General features: G+C 35.5%; 1 protein-coding gene across 14 annotated transcripts in view; it reads right to left on the bottom strand.

The window, feature by feature from the left end:
- LOC106664325 (CUGBP Elav-like family member 4) overlaps nt 1–19,167 on the bottom strand; it is a 483,670-nt gene that overhangs the window by 190,949 nt on the left and 273,554 nt on the right. Inside the window, exon 1 of one of the 14 annotated variants that reach the window (XM_014389954.2) lies at nt 2,837–2,957. The exons of 12 other annotated variants lie outside the window; for them this stretch is intronic. In XM_014389954.2, coding sequence (XP_014245440.2) covers nt 2,837–2,887 — 51 coding nt within the window. In that variant the 5' untranslated portion in view covers nt 2,888–2,957. Of the gene's footprint in view, nt 1–2,836; nt 2,958–19,167 lie in introns of those variants that run through there. One more of the 14 variants, XM_024226546.1, reaches the window with a different exon arrangement.

Raw genomic sequence — 19,167 nt, 5'->3', positions numbered from 1 at the left:
TAATTCCAAATCGATATGACCGAGATGCGAGCCGAGTTCTTGGACTTCTTATTATGTCGGCATGTATGTAATGATAACATCCCCTCCCATCGGGACCGTCCTCTTTTACGTTTCTTTTCCTCAGGGACTGGGAGATGGGGATTTTATTGGAGATTTCAAATTTTATCGCCTCCAGAAGCTTTTACGGCAAAGAGCTTTACTGTATCGAGACGGGCTCATTTAAATCTATCCTATGTCTTCGATTTGCCAATGTTTTATTTCCCTGACTACATTGAATATATCGATTGAAAATAAACGCACCACAAAGAAATTTAACATGTCCTTTTACTCTCGCTTGTAATCCATACTCATTAATCTCTTTATAACATGATCCCTTTATACATTGATCAATAGCAAACAAGTATTTAAACGTGTAACTCTCTCGCCCGTGTTCCATAGTTTCTTTTCCTGCTCCGAGCACTCATTAATTGGATTGATTGCAAACAAGTATCATGTTGACAAACAAATTTCATTGATCTCGGTTCCAATTAGCGCTGCTACTTGTACCTGGTCGGACGGTTTCTCATTAACTGACCAATAGCAAACAAGTGTCGGGGGTAGTGTACATACGAATTTCCACCGACCATTGGGCCGTTTAGTCTCGCTACTTGTACCTGATCAAATGCATTCACGCCTCATTCTGTCACTAGGGAATATCCGTTTATAAAATAATTTACACGTATAATACATTTGTCACGAAAAAATGTTAATAATCCAAAACATAGACACATTATTTAACATTATGTTCTAGTTAGAACTGCTTATGTTGTAAACAAGACCATGCGACAAACACATGCATTTGTATGTAAAATCGAGGCATGCACTTATCTGTAATTTATTTCAACACAATTTGAGATAATTTAAAAAGTGAGTATGATCACAGAAAATTTAAAAAGTTTAGCTGGATTTCGAAAGCAATGAAAATAATCTATGAACTAATATAATGAAGAAACTACCACAAATAAAAAAAAGGAAAAGATAAAAAAGTAGTATAGTAAAAAAAGTTTTTACTCTTTTCAAAATATAAATAATAAATTATTAAATAAATTCATATTTGTTTAGTGGTCATAATAGACCATATTAATTATTCCAATTAATTATTCCTTTCATTTAAGATTTTTGGTTGAGATGAAAAGCCTTAGATGAATAGAAAAATTAATTGTAATAATAATTCATAAAATTATCAAGAATCAATATTATGAATTTGATCAAAATTTAAAGAACAATGAATTTAAAGGATAATGAATTTTTAAAAATTCAAGATTTTACTTTTTTTTAAAGTGATTTTCGAAAAAATGTGGAGCAGTAAAATCTATTGTATTAATATTCCAAACGTAGTACTTTTGACGAATGATTATCAACAGAAATCAATTTAGTGGGAAACGAAAAAAAAAAGATTTAGGAAAAGAAAGAGGGCAAATTTATCCGCACTGTACCATATTGTATGAACGTTGCTTCAAAAAAAAAAAAAAAAAAGTCAAATTAGAATTTTTTCATAGCAAATAACCCTCTAAACTAGATATAAACATTTTAACAAAACCCGATTTTGACATTAGGAATCGTTACGCTTTAAGTCCTGGTAGAAGACGAACCGACGGAGGAGAAATTGCTTCGTCATGGTGGTAACTAATTGCTCTCAGGCGAAAAACAGGCTCCATTGCTAAATCAAAACGTCAAACGTAGTTGTTTAATTAAAGTCTACGATTAGATCCAAATTTAAGAAAAACCATTATTTTTTTGAAGAAATCCTAATATTTCATTTTTTTCTGGGTAGAACTTTTTATCAATTTTGTTTTATTTTGCAAGCACTAAGGAACCTGTTAGTTTAATTTGTATATAAATAGTTAAAAGTTGTATGGTTTCATTTAATTAACAAGTCATATCAATGTTTTAATTATTGAAGATAATGGTTTTCAGTGAGGACTGTGTTTTTGACTGGCAACAGCTGTTGATGATTGTAAAATGTTTGTGTCAATTGCGCTAACAGCTGTTATGGCAAAAAATGTAACACCAATGTTAACGTCCTATTTTTATGTTTAACATAAATTCAATATTAACGAAACTGTACCTTTATTCTGCTATCCAAAAAGAAACAAAGAAACACAATTTTGCAATATTATTAATACTAGGATATTATTCCCACGGTTTGGAATGGAAAGTACTTTTCACGGTTTTGATTTATGTAAAAGATCAGTTCAAAAGGTTGTATTTTTCGTTGGGCGCTTTACCGCAAATGGGGCTGTCAGCATGACCACCTGTCAGAATATCCTTTTATGCCCACTACAGACTCGTCGGCCGGGACCATCCAGTTTATTTTTCTTTTTGTGGGTAAACTCTGAAAATTGATTATTCTTAAAAATCCTTTGGGGCGGGCTTAGGTGGATGGTTTAGTTTAAAACCCGATCTAGATGTTTCCGTTTAAATGGCGCGGCACCTGCTGTCACCTAATGGCGCGGGCTAATTGACCGCCCCGAAAACAATGTCCCCGATCCGTCGACTCTTCCCAAACAATTTGGAACCCGCAATTACCAAGGGATGTCATCAACTACAAATAAACATTTCGCTCCTCCAACAACAACACGGACAATAGCGCTTCGATGGCAACAGCCGTCATCAAATTAAACGTAAACACTGCACGCGGGGATCGCGCAGTAAATTATGCATTTCTCTCATTTACCATCACTTTTTTTTTCCAACGGTTTATGTACAATTTTTGCCTAATGTGGTAGAAAAAAAAACTTTGAATGATTAAAATTTTTTGTAAAAAAAATTGACCCGGAATAAATACAAGACTCACCATAAATGGGGGACGAGGATCGGCCCTAACCATCTCGATCATTTGTACCATTTGGAACGTCTGGACGAGTCTGTTATTGGTGGAAGAAAAAAAAAAGAAGGCAAAGAGTTAAGCCCCGGATCGAGGAGGGACGGTAAACGAAGCGAAACTGACGAAGCCAGGGATGAAACTGGGGAGGTTGAACAACCCCCTCCATTTCCACCCCCGACAACCCCCACTTCCCGCTGACACGCACCAATGGAAACGATCGAATTCCCTCTTATTACAGATTTACACCGCTCTCCCGTCCTCCTCGTCCCAAAATCGATATCCCTCTATGGAAGGGACACCCGTTCACCCTACTTTATAAAAGAATCAAGGTAAATAGTTAAGAGATGAATGGCGATCCGAGGAATTTCTCTTTCTGCTCTTTACCGTCCCACCCTCAGACTTCCACCCTCTATTTGCCTCTATCAAAGATTTAGCTTACCTCCTTCCTTCACGGTTAATCATCCACTAAACCACACTGCAGTCGCAATTTCATTTGCCCTTAATCCGATTCCACGCCTCAAACCCCGCTAACGAGATCAACAATAAAACCCGTTAATAGTCCATGACGTGTTTGTTGATGATTGAGGCTTTCATCTATGAAAGTAGGCCATCCGATTCATCATCCCTTTATGACACTTCGAGGCTCCCCCACAACCTTCTTCACCCTCGACGCCTCGTTTCTTTTTATGAAAACCGCCCTCGTCCGATCACCGCGGATGTCTCATACTCAACATTAATTACAAACACGACTGCTCCATCAAATTTATAATTTACATTTACTTTACTTTCGCAACATGTTCAATGCCTGACCTAGTCGTGTAGAAAATTAGAACAAGTTGATTTGTAAGATTTCATTAATTCAAATTTCCTTCTACCATATGGAACATTATGAACTCAAGTATTGCTGTTTAGTTTTAAAACATTATTATTTCGTCGAATTAATTTAATTTTTTCTCTTCTTTATTGAAGTAAAAATATTTTGAACCTGAACTGGTTATCTTTGTAGTTTTAGTCTATCATATGCGTTTTGCCATTTTGGATCTAGGTAAGGTAACGAAGATGAAAAAATAAAATCAATTTTATCTGCCAAGATTTCGATATATTTTAAGCAGGGCAAAGCAATCTTCAATATGTTTACAAATTGACGTAAGTTTTTAATAACTGTTTGTTTTCCATATTCCCATATTCAAGTCTCTACTGGCACATGTATCTGTAAATGTAAATTTCCACGATCATGTCCACTACATATAAATCAAAATTCACCTCATAAGCCCACGTCCCAGGAGGTCTTCTACAGGTTCACAGGCCAAGTAAGAGATTACTCCTTCCGTATAAACATCGTCAGTACAATTTGACTGAGTTTGGTCTCTAGAGTGCAGACAACATCATGGTTATTCACTAAAATCTACAGTTCAGGAAAAAGCTGAAGCACGTTTCAAGTATCAACGTTTGCACGACACGATGATCACACGTGACTACACCATCCCTCTCAACCGCTTGGGGGTCTCTGAGACGTCTATAAAAATACACGTACGATAGAAAGACTAATTGACTTAATATAAAACATGATTTAATTACTTTAACTTTTTAAGTGCCACATTATATTAACTTTTCATTTAATTATTGTTATTCAAAGTTTATTTTTAAATATTTTATCTGTTACTCTTTTTGTTAAGAACAGTTGATGATGATTAAAGGGGTCTCTAAAATTTTTGTTCTCTGTGCACACTGCGGCCTTCTCCATTGCCAACATGGCCAAATATATGGATAAATTTTAATTTAATTACTTAAAAACGATCAAAGATGAGGACAATTAGAAAAAAAATCAGTTCCTCCGTGGAACTTTAGAGGAATGTTTAGAAAAATATCCCATTCGTCAAGAATTTACAATTTTACTTTAAAATTTAAAGCATTTACGACGTTTGTTGACGAAATTCATCTGACAGGACAGTTTAGACAGATAAAGATGATTAGAAACGACCAATCTACAGGTTCATCACACTGCAAACCTTAAAAACAAAATCTATCCACATTCTACGCCAAAAATAAAGTCCTCAATAAACGTTGAAATTTGTCAGATGAGCATATTTTAGGTCTAACGGAAGTTTAATCGTTGTATTATTATTGCAATTTATATACATAGGTTCGTATTGAATTTTCGTAATTATGTGTGTATTTGTATTGAATTACCGTAATCACTAGAAAATTTCTGCTTCCCTGAAAAAATAATGATCAAATAATAAATCAAATCAATACTGACCATTTTTCCTCCCAAATGCTAATATTGTCTTTCGGTTTTCATCAATATCATATATTGTTATCTTTCTGTTGTAAATATTACTGTATTAAATTGATTTCTATCACAAACACTCAGTAGGTAACTAAAAGATCTGTTTTCTTTGCATTTAGCAAAAAAATGATGAAATATAAGTACCAAGAAGATGAAATGTATTATGTACACAAATGTCTGCTAAACAAAATCCAATTCAAATGTTTTCATGGCACTTAAAATAAATCTAATCATTTTTTTAAATAATAGAAATACAGAGTAGATATGGTTAATCATAATGAAGTAGATTAATTTATCTAAATGATTGAAAATTGTTTAAGCAATAGGAACACAAATTTCCATAGTGTCAGAAGTGAATCGATTCTGAATGTGAAATTAATATTTAACGACTGCTTAGTTAAAAGGGCCAGTGAGTAGAGTATTTTTAATTTGGTTTGGAAATGAGGGGTTCATTGTGAATGTTGGGCCAACAATTACAGGGGCTTAAGTCTCTGTCACTCAATTAGCCGGCCGGGGCCTAATTGTTGTAATCAGGAAAAAGGCGGAGAGCGCCGGCCCATCCAATCAAGACAGGTTTCACTCTTTCGGGGGGAGAGAGAGAAAAAAGTCAAAACCAGTCATCTCCCTTTTGAGGACAATGGCCATTGATCACAGGGCCACGAGAACCTCGCCTCAGAAATATTAACAACCAGGAGAGAGTGTTGTTTTTTCACGAACACAACGCTGGAGTTATTTTTTCTGTCTATAATCTTAATGTCTTTGTAAAACGTTATCCTTCTAAATCATGTTTGATTTCAAGAATCATTATTTTCATTAATTTTGTATTTAATTATTCATTAATATTTGAAATTTTAAGGATATTTTGTCTTTTATTTGTTCTTAAAGAAAAAGAAAAGAACACCATCGTCTATGTACTATTTAACCGTGTTAGGGCCTGGCAGAAGAATACGGGGCAGATGATGTACTAAACCCGCAAGAACGATCGGTTGTGCATGATATTAAGCCTTGTCGAATGTCCTTCGACATTTGATCCTTTGTTTGTGATTCAAGAGGATTCGCAATACAGAGGCCATATCAACCCTCGGGTTGTAGGCGTTTTTGAAAAAAGCCCGTTGGCAAATATACCGGGGTCGAACACAGGGCGGCTGGATTCGAACCTGGGACATTTACCTTACAGTGGTGAGCGCCGTGTCAACGCCTCAGGCCGGCGCTACACTAGACGGAATGCGACGGAAATTTTCGCGACGAAAAATATATACAGCGGAAATGAACAGAATGACTTCACCGACTGTTTGGATATGCAGTTGATAACGTGACTCAGTTGATCATGTACGGTACAATTAAACAACTTTTCATTTTGTGTATTGACAAGGCAATGGAGAAGCAGAACAGAAAGAGAGAACATTGGATTCATCCATTGAATAAGGAAAGGGTAGCACTTGGTCAATTACACTGTCGGTAAAAGGAACTTCGACGCTATCCTGTCAAGTTCTTCCAATACTATGGGATGACTATAGAACTTCCACAATAAATTGGTCCATCATAATATTGCTTCACTTGCAGTATGCGTGTCCGACTGCCTACCTCTTCCGTTCTAAGCTTGTCCGTCGTCAGTGTGGCGCACCCCATCTACTTTGCACAGTTTTGATCTGTTTAGACGGAACCCAGCGGGACATTCCGTCGACGGACGCTGGTGCAACTGAGCTTGACGTAGACATTACGACGGAAATTTCCGTTCAGTCTGTCGCTGGCTGTTTTGAATATAAGCTTGTGCAGCAAAAATTTCCGTCGTGAAAACTTCCGTCGCATTCCGTCTAGTGTGGCGTCGGCCTTAACCGTTGCGGCCACAGACGCCTCCCAATTTGATCCTTACCGGTTATCTAGGTCTGCCTATCATTCTAGGTTTGTCTGGCAGGTCACACTTCTGCACTCTGATGTCGGTGAGAAGACAACGCGTGTAATAAACCAATTCACCGAGGACAGGCAGACCAAAATGATCGGTAAGAGTGAGTTGGGTTCTAACCTTCACCACATAAACTTCTCCGTGCAAGTACTCTGTTAAAACATAAATTTTATATCCGTGCAAGTAAACAAGTTTAAAATATAAGTTCAATATACCAGTGGTTATACGCGAGTGTTTAAAAAGTGCTTAACTTATTGTTATATTTTCGATCAATAGAAACAGTAACGTCAGAGATTGCTCATTGTATTTTAAAGTGGTCGATTCAAATAATTGCATTCGATGATAATAAGAACCCCCACCCAATATAGCAATTGAGCAATTTAGATGATTAGGTGATTACCTTTTGGCATAAGGAATTAGATTTTTGTTTGTTTCGGATTTGCCAGGTTATTTATGTAAGGACTATAGTTAGTTAGACCCATGCGGAGAGGATTTGCTGGTGCCATTAAGTTAATGCGACTTGTTGTGATCAGGTTAAGGGATACGTTGTGTATTCTCGCCCCAGGAGAAGTTCCATGGTTACGATTCAGCACAGTATAAAAATAAACTATAATGTAATTTATTCAAATAAATTATAAAAATTAGTTTATCCTCAAAAGATTTTAAACTATATTAATAATATAAACCGTGTAGATGTTTCGAAAAACGTTGTGTTATTTGTTACAAACACAATTTCCATCTGCATACATTTACAATTCAATCATACAGCTAGTAAAACAGTGTTTACCATTAAGAATGCTCATAAAATTTTAATATCTAACGTTTAAGGGGTTGAACGTTAGGTAGTTAGGTCCTGTATATCCCTCGTTAGGCTTTCAATGCATTATGCATCCAAAATAGATTTAATATGGAGATTTAATGGAAGAACAGTTTTACCTAATCATCATGCTTAAACTATTTCCTGCCTCTGAAATGAACGATTACTCTTCAACGCTTTTAACTTTTACGATCTTGTTAAACGAATTAAAGATCTTTGTACAGAGATTACTTTAATTGTTGACATTTAAAGAAGGATGGCCATTTCCAAATTGAAATTTTTTATCATTACACCTTATGATGTGTAAGTCTGACTATAGCACAGATTAATTATACAAATAAAAATTAAGGAATTGATGACGTTTCAGTGTGTAGGAATGTTGTCAGTGGGCAACGTCTACAAATAGCTCACAAATTCAGCATATAAAATATTTACTTTAGTTTTTAATATGTTTTCTTTGGTGAAACCTTAAATTTGAGCAAAACAATATTTTTTTAAAGGGTGGTTCGAAATCAAGAAGATCTCGCCCGGGCAGATGCTTTGTGGCGAAATAGCGTCCGTTAGCCGAAAGGATGTGCAGCGGCGATCTGCGATGGTCTAATGCGGTTAAGAGCCACCGGATGTCTCGACAGAAGGTAGTAGTCGATCACGATGTACGAAGGCTTGAGACGATCGTTTCTTAACCCACCACGGAACCTTCTTTTAAACGCTTTTTTGATACGTAGACAACTAACTCTAAATGATCAAGGTTTTAATGGATCAACTATTTTTTTCTATTTACCGGACACTTTATATCCATAACATCTCCATAAAATATGCAAATCATGCAACCTTTCTTGGTCTAGTCTTTGACAGAACTGTAAACTGTGGTGGTTAGAGATTCCACTAAAATCGAAACCGCGGCCGGAGCGCATCCGGAGGTTTCGACGCTAGCCGAGCCCTTACACTCAGAAAAATAGAGTTATCGTCTCTATCTAGGGAATGCGTGAGAGACATGGCCGATGCATTTCGACCACTTTTGGGTATCCCTTTACGAGCGGCACTGGTTAAGTGCACAACGTTAACCACCCCCTCGAAAAGGAGAGACGTCGACATGTCGGCAGCATGCTGCGGGATGATGTGGGCTTCTACACCGAACCTCACGGAAGAAGTAGATTTTCCGTGCTCGGAGATGAGTCCCTCCTAACTTGAGAAACTAAACGTGTGATAAGGCCTGACGGCTAGGTGCGCACGCTAAAGAACCTACATGTTAAATGACATTGCGACCCCAGTGGGAACGTAGAACTGTAAACTGGGTTGTTCATTTAACAATGTTAAAAAATAGAAATGTATTCAATCCTTGAACGCCTTAGAAATGGTTAGTTTAATTAAATGGGGAGCAGACAGAAACAGCTTGCTAAAATTAAGGTAGAAGCTTAAGTAGGTCTAAGATTGATTATGGATGCAAACGAAAACAAAACCATTCTGATTAATCCGATCCAAATTTGGCGCTTGTCGTTTTAGTACCGTGAATAGTCTTCATGAACTATCTTTGTAATTAAGACACAACTTACTAGACCTGAGGTATGCAGTAAAAGTTTTGGCTACTGAAGACCACCCAAACAATGATCTCTTCCCATACAATAACGTCTTAAAAATACAAGAAATGACGCACATTACTAAGAATTCAATTGCAGTACGAAGTAAATACCTACGAATGACAAACCTTTTAAAAACAAGTGTAAATTTGATCCCTCACTGGACTCTACCTGTCTCAAACCCTAACAAGATTTAACAAAAACCACACCTTCACATAAATATATAGAAATGAGTTCTTCAAACCTAAAAAATAATTGACAATCATCGCCAACTCAATTGTAATAATCACAGACGGCCCCAAATCTGTGGTAAGAGTAGGAGCAGCATTTATCTGTAATGAAAGGGGGTATGGTTGAGGGGGTATGCTATTCCCTGTACATGCAAATACAGTGCGGATTAGGAGTGTTAAATAAATCTCTTAATAGTATACACCCAAAGAAAAAATCTAGTGATTTGCATTGATTCATTTTCTGCGTTATTAGCAAGGAAACCACAATTTACCTACCATACTTGGTTGCAAGACATACTTTATGCCTTTAAATCGCTCAAATCGATGGAAATAGCAGTAACATTTCTGTAGGTCTCTAGTCAGTGCAATATCACAGGAAAGATGTAGTGTTTTGTAGTGCAACAAAAATTAAACAGATACCGAATGAGAATTTTGCCTCTTATGTTAAATCAAAGGTATGGACATTATTGGAAATCAGATGGCAAAATATCCTGGGCTACAAGTTATGCGAAATAAGAAAAATATAAAACAGTGGAAGTCATTACATAGAAAATCAAGGAAAGAAAAGCTCGTCCTTGCAAGAATTAGAATAGGCCACACGCGACTAACACATGGGCTTTTAATGTGCCCACTATATGTGAGAAGCGCAATGAGTCACTTACAAAATGTATTTTATACTAGGTGTTTAGGAAATTATATATATTAAATGATTTGAAAAAGTTTTAGACGTCGATGGACTAATCGAAAGGGTATTTGACTTCCTAGTTGCAGCATATCGTATAGATAAACTATTAACTGACTCATTGTATAATGTGATGAGGGGCGCGTCTGTCGTGTCCCTATGAAAGCGGTTCGTTGGCCAGATAAAATGGTTTATGAAGAAAACCCAGACATGTGAGGGATGTGGATGACGGCACTGGTATTACATCCTCAAAAATGTCTGTAAAATGGAATAAAAACCATGGTGCACGACGTTAGTTGCGGGTATTCCTGGGCTCCCCTTCGCACACAATAGTTGGCCAAGGCGATTTATGACCCTACTGGCTAGCCGTCTTTTAAATTAATTAGAAAAACAGAATATCTCATTTTTATAACTATTAATTATGAAAACCCATTGATGTTTCACATTAATTAACATCAATTCCTAATTTTGCGAACAAAAGACTAATCATGTGTAAAATGCAAAGCCTAATGAAATACGTTATATTTACAACGAGAATTTATTAAAATATTACATAATACAAGAGTGGAGAACAATAGAAGAGGGATTTTGAAAAAAAAAGCGGATTAGAATTTTGCGTGATAATAGGATTTTTGCCCAACGAGACATAATAGGAAATGCCCTCTCATTACATTCTCCTCTTAATGGATTCCCAATTATGGATTTATATCTAAATGTTGTTGCCTGAATTGCATAAGCGGAATTTGTTAATGGAAATCAAGCAGGCTAGATGCATTGGAACGTGGAATTTATACGGCTCATTACTCCTTTCAGCTATATTCGAGAGAGAGGGCTTACAAGCACTTACAGATATGTTTTGCGCTTCCTCACAAAACAATTTCACGAAGTAGACTGATTTTCATTTCGAAGAAATTCATATTAATATAATTCCTTTTTGTTTTGTGTGTATTGCTTAAAATTTAATGCTTAAATAAATCGAGTTAAATTTTACATAAATGATTAAAACAGGAATATGCTGTATAATCTGGATCTTGGTATTATCTTGGTGAAAAAGAAAATTCAATTACTGTGTACCTTTCGACATATAAGGTAATCACCTTGGAAAAACTAACTTAAATATGCCTACGAATTGATATAATTAAGTTCTGCAATTTTGGACTTGGTCTTCAAACAAATTTAAAATCGCCTATTAAAAACTCAATTAACTTGTTGACAATGTTATGTTGATTACTGAATATGAAACAATAGTAATAATAGCTGTGAGGATTATTATAGTATTATCGTGAAAAAAAATTAATTGTTCTATCACAGGAGAATTTGCGTCTTGGAATGAATATGAATTTCAAGTTGGCATTTCTAATAAAAGGGTATCCTTTAACTTGGCAGTAGCAATTGAATTTGCTTTTTTATATTTAAAAGATCATTAATATATAAAAGGAAAAACAGAGGTCCCAAAACCGAACCTTGAGGGATGCCAGAGTCGATAGGCAATTGTTTGCTACAAACTGTTCCAACTTTATTGTCTGAGTAGTACACACTAAATAAGACTTTATAAGTGGTACCGCAACAATTCCAATAAATTTTAGTTTTTTAAAAATAACAATCAACGATGGACGGAGTTAAAAACCCTTTTTTAAATCTAGAAAGATCCCAAACACACGATAACCTCTATCCAATTATTTTGAAATATTATTAACACCATCAAACAGTGTCTGTTCAGTCGTTTTACCAGGCTTGAAACCATATTGGTTAGGAAAAATTATATCACTCTATTTTTAATCGATTTTTCCAAAATTTTAGCCAAGGTTAAAGTCAAATAAATGGGTCTGTAATTATTAACATCAGATTTTGAACCTGATTTAAATAAAGAGAAAATTATTGATTTTTTTGATGAAGAGGAATTGATCTAGTAGAAAGGCTAGGTTAAAAATATGTACTAGGTGAGGGATGATAAATTTAGAATTTTTTTTAATAGAAAATTGTTTTAAAAAAATATTTAAAAAAAGGAGTTACTATTTTGTATGTTATCGAAAACTGGTTCTAATTGGAGTAATAGGTTTTAAGGAAAAAGGATAGATAAAAGATAAATAACAAGGAAACTTCAAAAAGCCAACTTGCTGCTTGGGAACAAAAATTCTCACTTTCTAGACAATATTCATCATCATCAACAGTTCTTATCAAAAACAATAACGTGCTTTAAAAAGAAGCAACATTTGGAATATGAACAATTAAAAACAAGGTTAATAACAGTGTTAATATAATGCAACATTTAAAATGTTAAAATATTTCAATAATGTTTTAAATTAAGTTAGTTAGGAGTTTGTTTTTTGAGTTGGGTTGAGAGAGATGCTTTAGGTTACGTTGATATTATGTAGTGCTTATTATTTGAGATTGTTTTGCCCTGATGATGACCATAAAATAGGTTGAAATCTTGGCTGTAAAATTGTTTTTACCACTCAAAACAATATACCGTAAGTTTTTATGAAAAAATAATTGATAATATGTATGTTTTTAAAGAGAAAGAGGCTTTTTGTTTGTTCGGAGAGTTGGGACAATCATATTTTTTCTCGTTATTGATTATATCGTAAATCGTGTGAAAATATTGTTTTTTATATTAAAAACAGTGTGATTAATTTTTTGAAAAATAAATATTAAAATTCGCGGCAGTTTATCGTGGTTTATTGGATCTGGCCGTTTTTCATGGCACATTCATCGAGAGAAAAAAACCCGCTGTTATATCCTTCCCTAAGCCCCAACACATGTTGCATTAGAGAACAATGGCCAGCAACAATTCCGCACTTAGAAAAGTTCACGCTTCGGGAGTATCGAATCCTCTCGAAACCTGTAAATTCCGCGTTATTCGATTTATTTCGGTTAAACAGCCGTTATGAATTCGCCGTGCTCATTGTTTATAAGGGACGGCTTTGCGGCTTCGCGTAATCTCCAGATTGGGAGATTTCATTTTTTGGGGGCTTTTCCATCCCGGGCTCAAACTTTACGAGTTGTTTATTTCGTTATGTTCGTCTTTGAGCTGAAGATCGGTCTCGAAAATAATGGATAAGCGGTTCGAGGTGCCCATTTCCAGGGCTTCCGAAGCACGCCACTATGAATAAAACAGTAGCTTTACCCACTTTCCTGCCCCTCACACAACTAGCATGTGTTCTAGCTCTCACAACACTTTTCAGAGGGTGAGTTCCCTTATTAAATAGCAACTCTGAGAGGTCACTTCTTATTCTTTATTCACTAAAAGAAGCCTTTTTACGATTTAAGCTTAAAAAGGGGAAACGTAGAAGACACAAGCTACTAGAGAGGTTTTAAATGTCTTTTCTCTGATGGAAATTATGCTGATGGAATCACTAAATGGTTTTTATTTTCAGTTATGATTGAAAAATACGTTTCGTCTTCTGAATTAAAAAATAAATAAGGGTTACATTATTTACAAAGACGTTACCTATTTCAAGAAACATTGAAAACTTTTTTAAAATTATAATCTTGATGTAAAATTAATTATTGTTTACGGATTAAAAACAGATCATGTCAAATCGAAAGTGTCTACTTTGTTAGTCCAGCTTTTGAGGAGAATATTTGGTTCTAGCTGAGCCCAACGTCTCAGACCAGCGAACTGCTGCTTCCATCTACTGATGCGGCGGTGGTAGAATAGGTGGGTGCTACCACGATGGATTGCACTCTAGCGGTGTGCAGCGCAGCTTCAGTATGGAAGTGTCTGGACTTGGAGGTTCGTAACAGCAGACGTCATGTATATAAGTATCGACGTTTTGAAGAAAAAAAAGCACATTTGTAAGTATGTCGGGTTCGAACCGCTGGATTCGAACCAAGGACCTTTACCTTTCAGTGATGAGCGCCGTGTCAACGGCTTTAAACGTTGCGGTCACCGACGTCCCCACGTTTCTTTAATAACTTTCGATGAAGAATAACAAAATAAAACATTACGCACATGCTCTTGTGTGACAGATCTCACAACTCCAATTATAAGAGTCCAGCAAGGATAGGCAGACAAGCAAGATTGTACGACCAAACAAGGTTTACTTTTCTTTTACACGTTGAAAGTTGAATTAAAGCAAAACATTATAACGTTACACTTGGATGATATTCTGTGGCTTTATCATGTTGATTTCTAGATCCAAATGGCGAAACGCATCTGACAAACATGACACTAGAATAGAAAGAGAAGGTGGTTCTCTCGTTGAGATGTTGAGGAACTCAACCCAGGAGAGCTATGATCTATTTCCATCTTGTTCAGTCCCTCTTGTGGGATGCTTTGAGACGTGCCAATTTGTTGTCTAGTTGCTTCTTCGTTACTTTTGGGTGTAGGCATTTCGCCACATTCTCTGCTGAGTTTGATAAGGCATGAGATAAGGATCTGGTTTTCTTGCTTCGGCCTGTTTATAACCAAGACCTCTTTGACCTCATAGAGACAGTTTTATGTTTCAGTTGTTCATCACAACAAAACTAACAAAAGAGATCAAAATCGTCAAAAACTGTAGGTAAAGAGTAAATATTATGAACGCATTGAAAGAAAAATTTACCGTAGATCAGAGACGATATTTTGTACCAAAAGATATGACGAAAACGCCACCATTCTGTTTGTTTATAGAACGAGACGTGGTTCTTAAACTTTTCTTTAGTTTGTTTCAGGGTGGGTATAATTCCCGTTTGTTTGTTCTAGGACAAGTTTTTTTCAGTGTCGTACGTGTTGAAAGCGCAAAGAGACACGCAGTAGAGAACCTAGGAGAAATCTCCCTTTATATTTCTAGTGAAAGAGGTACCGTATGTGGAATTTTTTTCCCTAACAATTTATAGTCGAATGAAGTAAGGTCGTTAACGGGAAAAAAACTCGAATGGTTATACTGACAGTGATCCAATTAAATTATGGAGTTTCCAATTGGGTAAGCGACCTCTTCGTGAACGGGTGATATAAACACATCACGGATATGAGACCTTTACATTAACTTTGCATGAAATTTGAAAGCATTAACTGGCAGACACAACCGAAACAAAACGTTGATAATAATTCACGAATATTTTTATCAGAAATGTCAAGTTATATACGAACAGATTTCACGTTTTCATAAATAAAATAACAATTATAAACGTAATTATATACAATTAAAGGTCTTTTTGAAAAAATAGCATTTATTTCTAAAAATTATTATACAGTTAATCTCTAAAATTAAAATAATGTGGTAACATAAAATTTACTGTTACTCTGATCTCTTATATACCAGTGCAATACAACGGAACAATAAAATACCGTAAAAACAAAAATAAATTTTTTCATTTAATCTATTAAAGAACGTAACGTACTATTTTTGAGTGCAAGGTCTTCCCCCAACCTGGCCTAATTTGATGTGAAAATGAGCTAATACTCTTGGTATGGTTTGTAAAAAATATCCTTGCAATTAAGCAATTAAAAATATGTCTTTAATAAATAAAACACACAAGAAGAAGAGTAATATAAAATGTTTTGACTTAAATTAATTTACCATTAAATCCATTTACTCTTCGTTTTAAATTTATTTTTAAATCTTTAAACTTTGCTTTAAACGAGGCAAGAATGTTTTTATCTGTCGTGTAAACTTTGCTTTAAACGAGGCAAGAATGTTTTTATCTGTCGTGTATAGGTAAAACCAGTTAGTGATCGAGACTTTTTTTACAGCAGAGGTCATATCAAAAGACTATTTGTGAGTGTGTCGGGATCGGATGTTTTCGATTTTTTTACGAGGGTTCGCAACAGCAGAGGTCATATAAACACTCAGGGTGTAGGTATTTTTGGAAAAAAGCATATTTGTAAGTACGTCGGGTTCGAATGCAGGGCCGCTGGATTCGAACCCGGGACCTTTACCTCACAGTGATGATCGCCGTGTCAACTACTAAACCGTTGCGGCCACCGATGCCCCTTTTTGGATTATTGTAAAGCATTTTTCTAGACTTCTACAATACCCGATGGAATCTTTGATGTAATGAGCCGTTACGATTTTTTTTTAAATTTCTTGGGTAAAGTAAAACTTTTTCATAATTTTGAGCAGATTCAATAAAATCCGCTCGACCAGCTATGTTAATGCTTAAATGAAATTCTTGTCGACTTATCATATTAGTTTGTCCGTCTAGTCTCGCTTCTGTACATTTTTCATGATCAGGATCTGTACGTGTCGATCAGGTCAACATTTGTACATCCACTCGTGTGTACACCACTTATTTTTCTCTTAGCTAGATGAAAAAATGGAGGGAGAGAGAGAGAGAGAGAGAGAGAGAGAGAGAGAGAGAGAGAGAGAGAGAGAGAGAGAGAGAGATTGAGGGAGAGAAAAAGGAATTGTCAGTTACTTAACTAATATTTATCACTACGACGTAATTGATCGATTTCCTACTTTACATTTTATCATTATTTGCACAGCGTTATCACACAATGTCACTGATTTTGTCAAGCAAACAACAGAAAATTTTTAGTTTACCTTCTGCATTCAATTAATTGTTTAAAAACAGTAAAGTTTGAGTGCCAAATTGCTTTACAGCCAACTTTTCATTCAGTTAGAAAATAATTCTATTTGTTAATTTTAACTTTGTACCTACGAAATTATTAATTTAGCATGGATTTCAAAAGTGTTCTTGCCTAATTTGTGAAACGTGCAAACGCCAGATCTTTTTATTTTTACGAAACGTAATTGCTTTTTGATTTTTTTAGACGTCTTATCTGATTTTCATTTGTCAGTGTAATAATAACAGAAAAAAAAGAAAAGAGAAACCCTCATGTATAAAGTTAAATTGAATTCTAACAATTCCCATTAAAGCAATTAAATTAAAACTTTATTTAGATATCCAACAAGTGAAGAGAGGAGTATGTCGAAAAAAATTAGGATAAAAGACCGCCAGAAATCTCTTGGCTTTTATCGGATTAAAAGTTTTAATTGATAAAGACATGTGTAATCCCGGTTAAGCCACTTTCAGCCCGAGATAATCCAGAGCTGTGAAGCCTTTTAAGTTTTAACAATACTTCGTCGAAAGTTGAAGGCAAATATTTGCACGGGGTACCGGTACGCGGTACGCGTGGCGCAATGTTACGAATTGGTTTTGGGGATAATCTCCGCCCAGATTTCCACAGGGAGGGAAAAGCGTCCATAACTTTCTCTGGCTGAGCATTGCGGAAAACATTGATCAATCCCTAACAATTGAATGGCATATAAATACTGAAATTCGGGTCCATTAATCGACTAGCAAACCGTGGTACTCAACTACTAAAATAAAAATAAAAATCTGTGCTAGTTAATAAATTGTTGCATAAACAGTTCAATTGCACGTAGGTACCATAACATTACAACGTAAAAATACAATATTTATTTAAAATCAGTCTAGTATTACTAGAAAACACATGGAGGACGTGTTTCATAACAATCACACAATGCTTAAAACAAAATATAAAAAATTATTGAATATTTTTAAGTGCGATTTCACTCGAACGCACTCAAGTTAAGGAATAAACTTTTGGAAGACGATCCATCAGGGTTTTTTCGTTTCGATTAAACCGTAATCAGTAAGAATTGGGTGGCCAACTGTATGAACACGTCTGGTGTACTTCTCACTGCTGATTTATTTCTTCTACGGTCAGACGGGTTTCGGTTTGACGCCGATTGCGTGTGATACGATCACACAGACCGGTGATTTCATCCGCTCGGAAACCATCCAACCAACAGTCTCTGGAACTAATGTAATTTTCGAAAAGACGACCAACAAGAAAATCATGAGTAACGAGTCTTTTTTTCTGTTGATTTGATGTTTTTTGATGAACCGATTAACGGTTCGTCTAGTTTCTCTAGTTTACAGGTTCACTCATAAAAATGGAAAATATATTTAATTCTACACCCTTTCCTGAGACTTTCGCCATCATCAGTGGTGGATTTGTGTGATTTTTCATGAATTAGATGTGTCGTCATTTTCTCCATTGACGCCGACTTTGATGACTTAGACCTGATGTTTTTTGTTTGCCCTAGTCGGTCATTATGATCTTTCATATATTTTTCTATTTTGTACGTTTTGTATATTTTTTTTACATACCAATGCAAAAAATAAATCCTTTCTTTCTTTACTTTTTAATTTGTATAGGTATTTTTCATGATACCTAGAAGGGGTTCAAGTTGAAAGTTTCGTTTTGCATTGACTGAGCTGCAGTCCGGTGTGCTTCAGCGTAAGGATTTTTTGCCAAAATGCCATCAAGAACTGTCAGTACTGCGCGGTATAGATTTTTATTTTCTGTGCGTCCTAGACGTACAGCAGCAGCTTTGGTCAATAAAATATAATTGACCTATGACGGAATTTCATTTTCATTGGCAATCCGATATGGATCGGTAATTTCATCCTTGCATTTTAAAATTATAAGGTACAACTACTGAAATTTCTTTCCGTGCGGCAGAAAAAGAGTCAAATGCCATTGGGCTGTTGTAATTCTGTATATCGTTCCCAAAATTAAAACAAATAAGGAATAGTTACTTCTACTTTAAACTGATATTTAAATCTTAAATCCATATTTGCTTAGTGATCAGAATTGACCATATTAATTATTCCAATGAATTCTTCTTTTTTTTAAGGTTTTTGGTTGAGATGAAAGATTGATGTCACGAGCGGGATTCGAACTCAGGACCATCCGATTAATACGCTGCTTCTCTAACCACTTGAAGTACGATAGCTCAAGAGGTTAGAGCAGCGGCGTATTGAGCCGAAGGTCCTGGGTTTGAATCTTCTTGTTACACCAATTTTTCATCTCAACCAAAAACCTTAGATAAAAAGAATAAT

This window comes from Cimex lectularius, unplaced genomic scaffold, assembly GCF_000648675.2.
Source record: "Cimex lectularius strain Harlan isolate CLEC.00 unplaced genomic scaffold, Clec_2.1 scaffold50, whole genome shotgun sequence".
Classification (NCBI taxonomy): domain Eukaryota; kingdom Metazoa; phylum Arthropoda; class Insecta; order Hemiptera; family Cimicidae; genus Cimex; species Cimex lectularius.
This window is presented reverse-complemented; position numbering and strand designations above follow the sequence as displayed.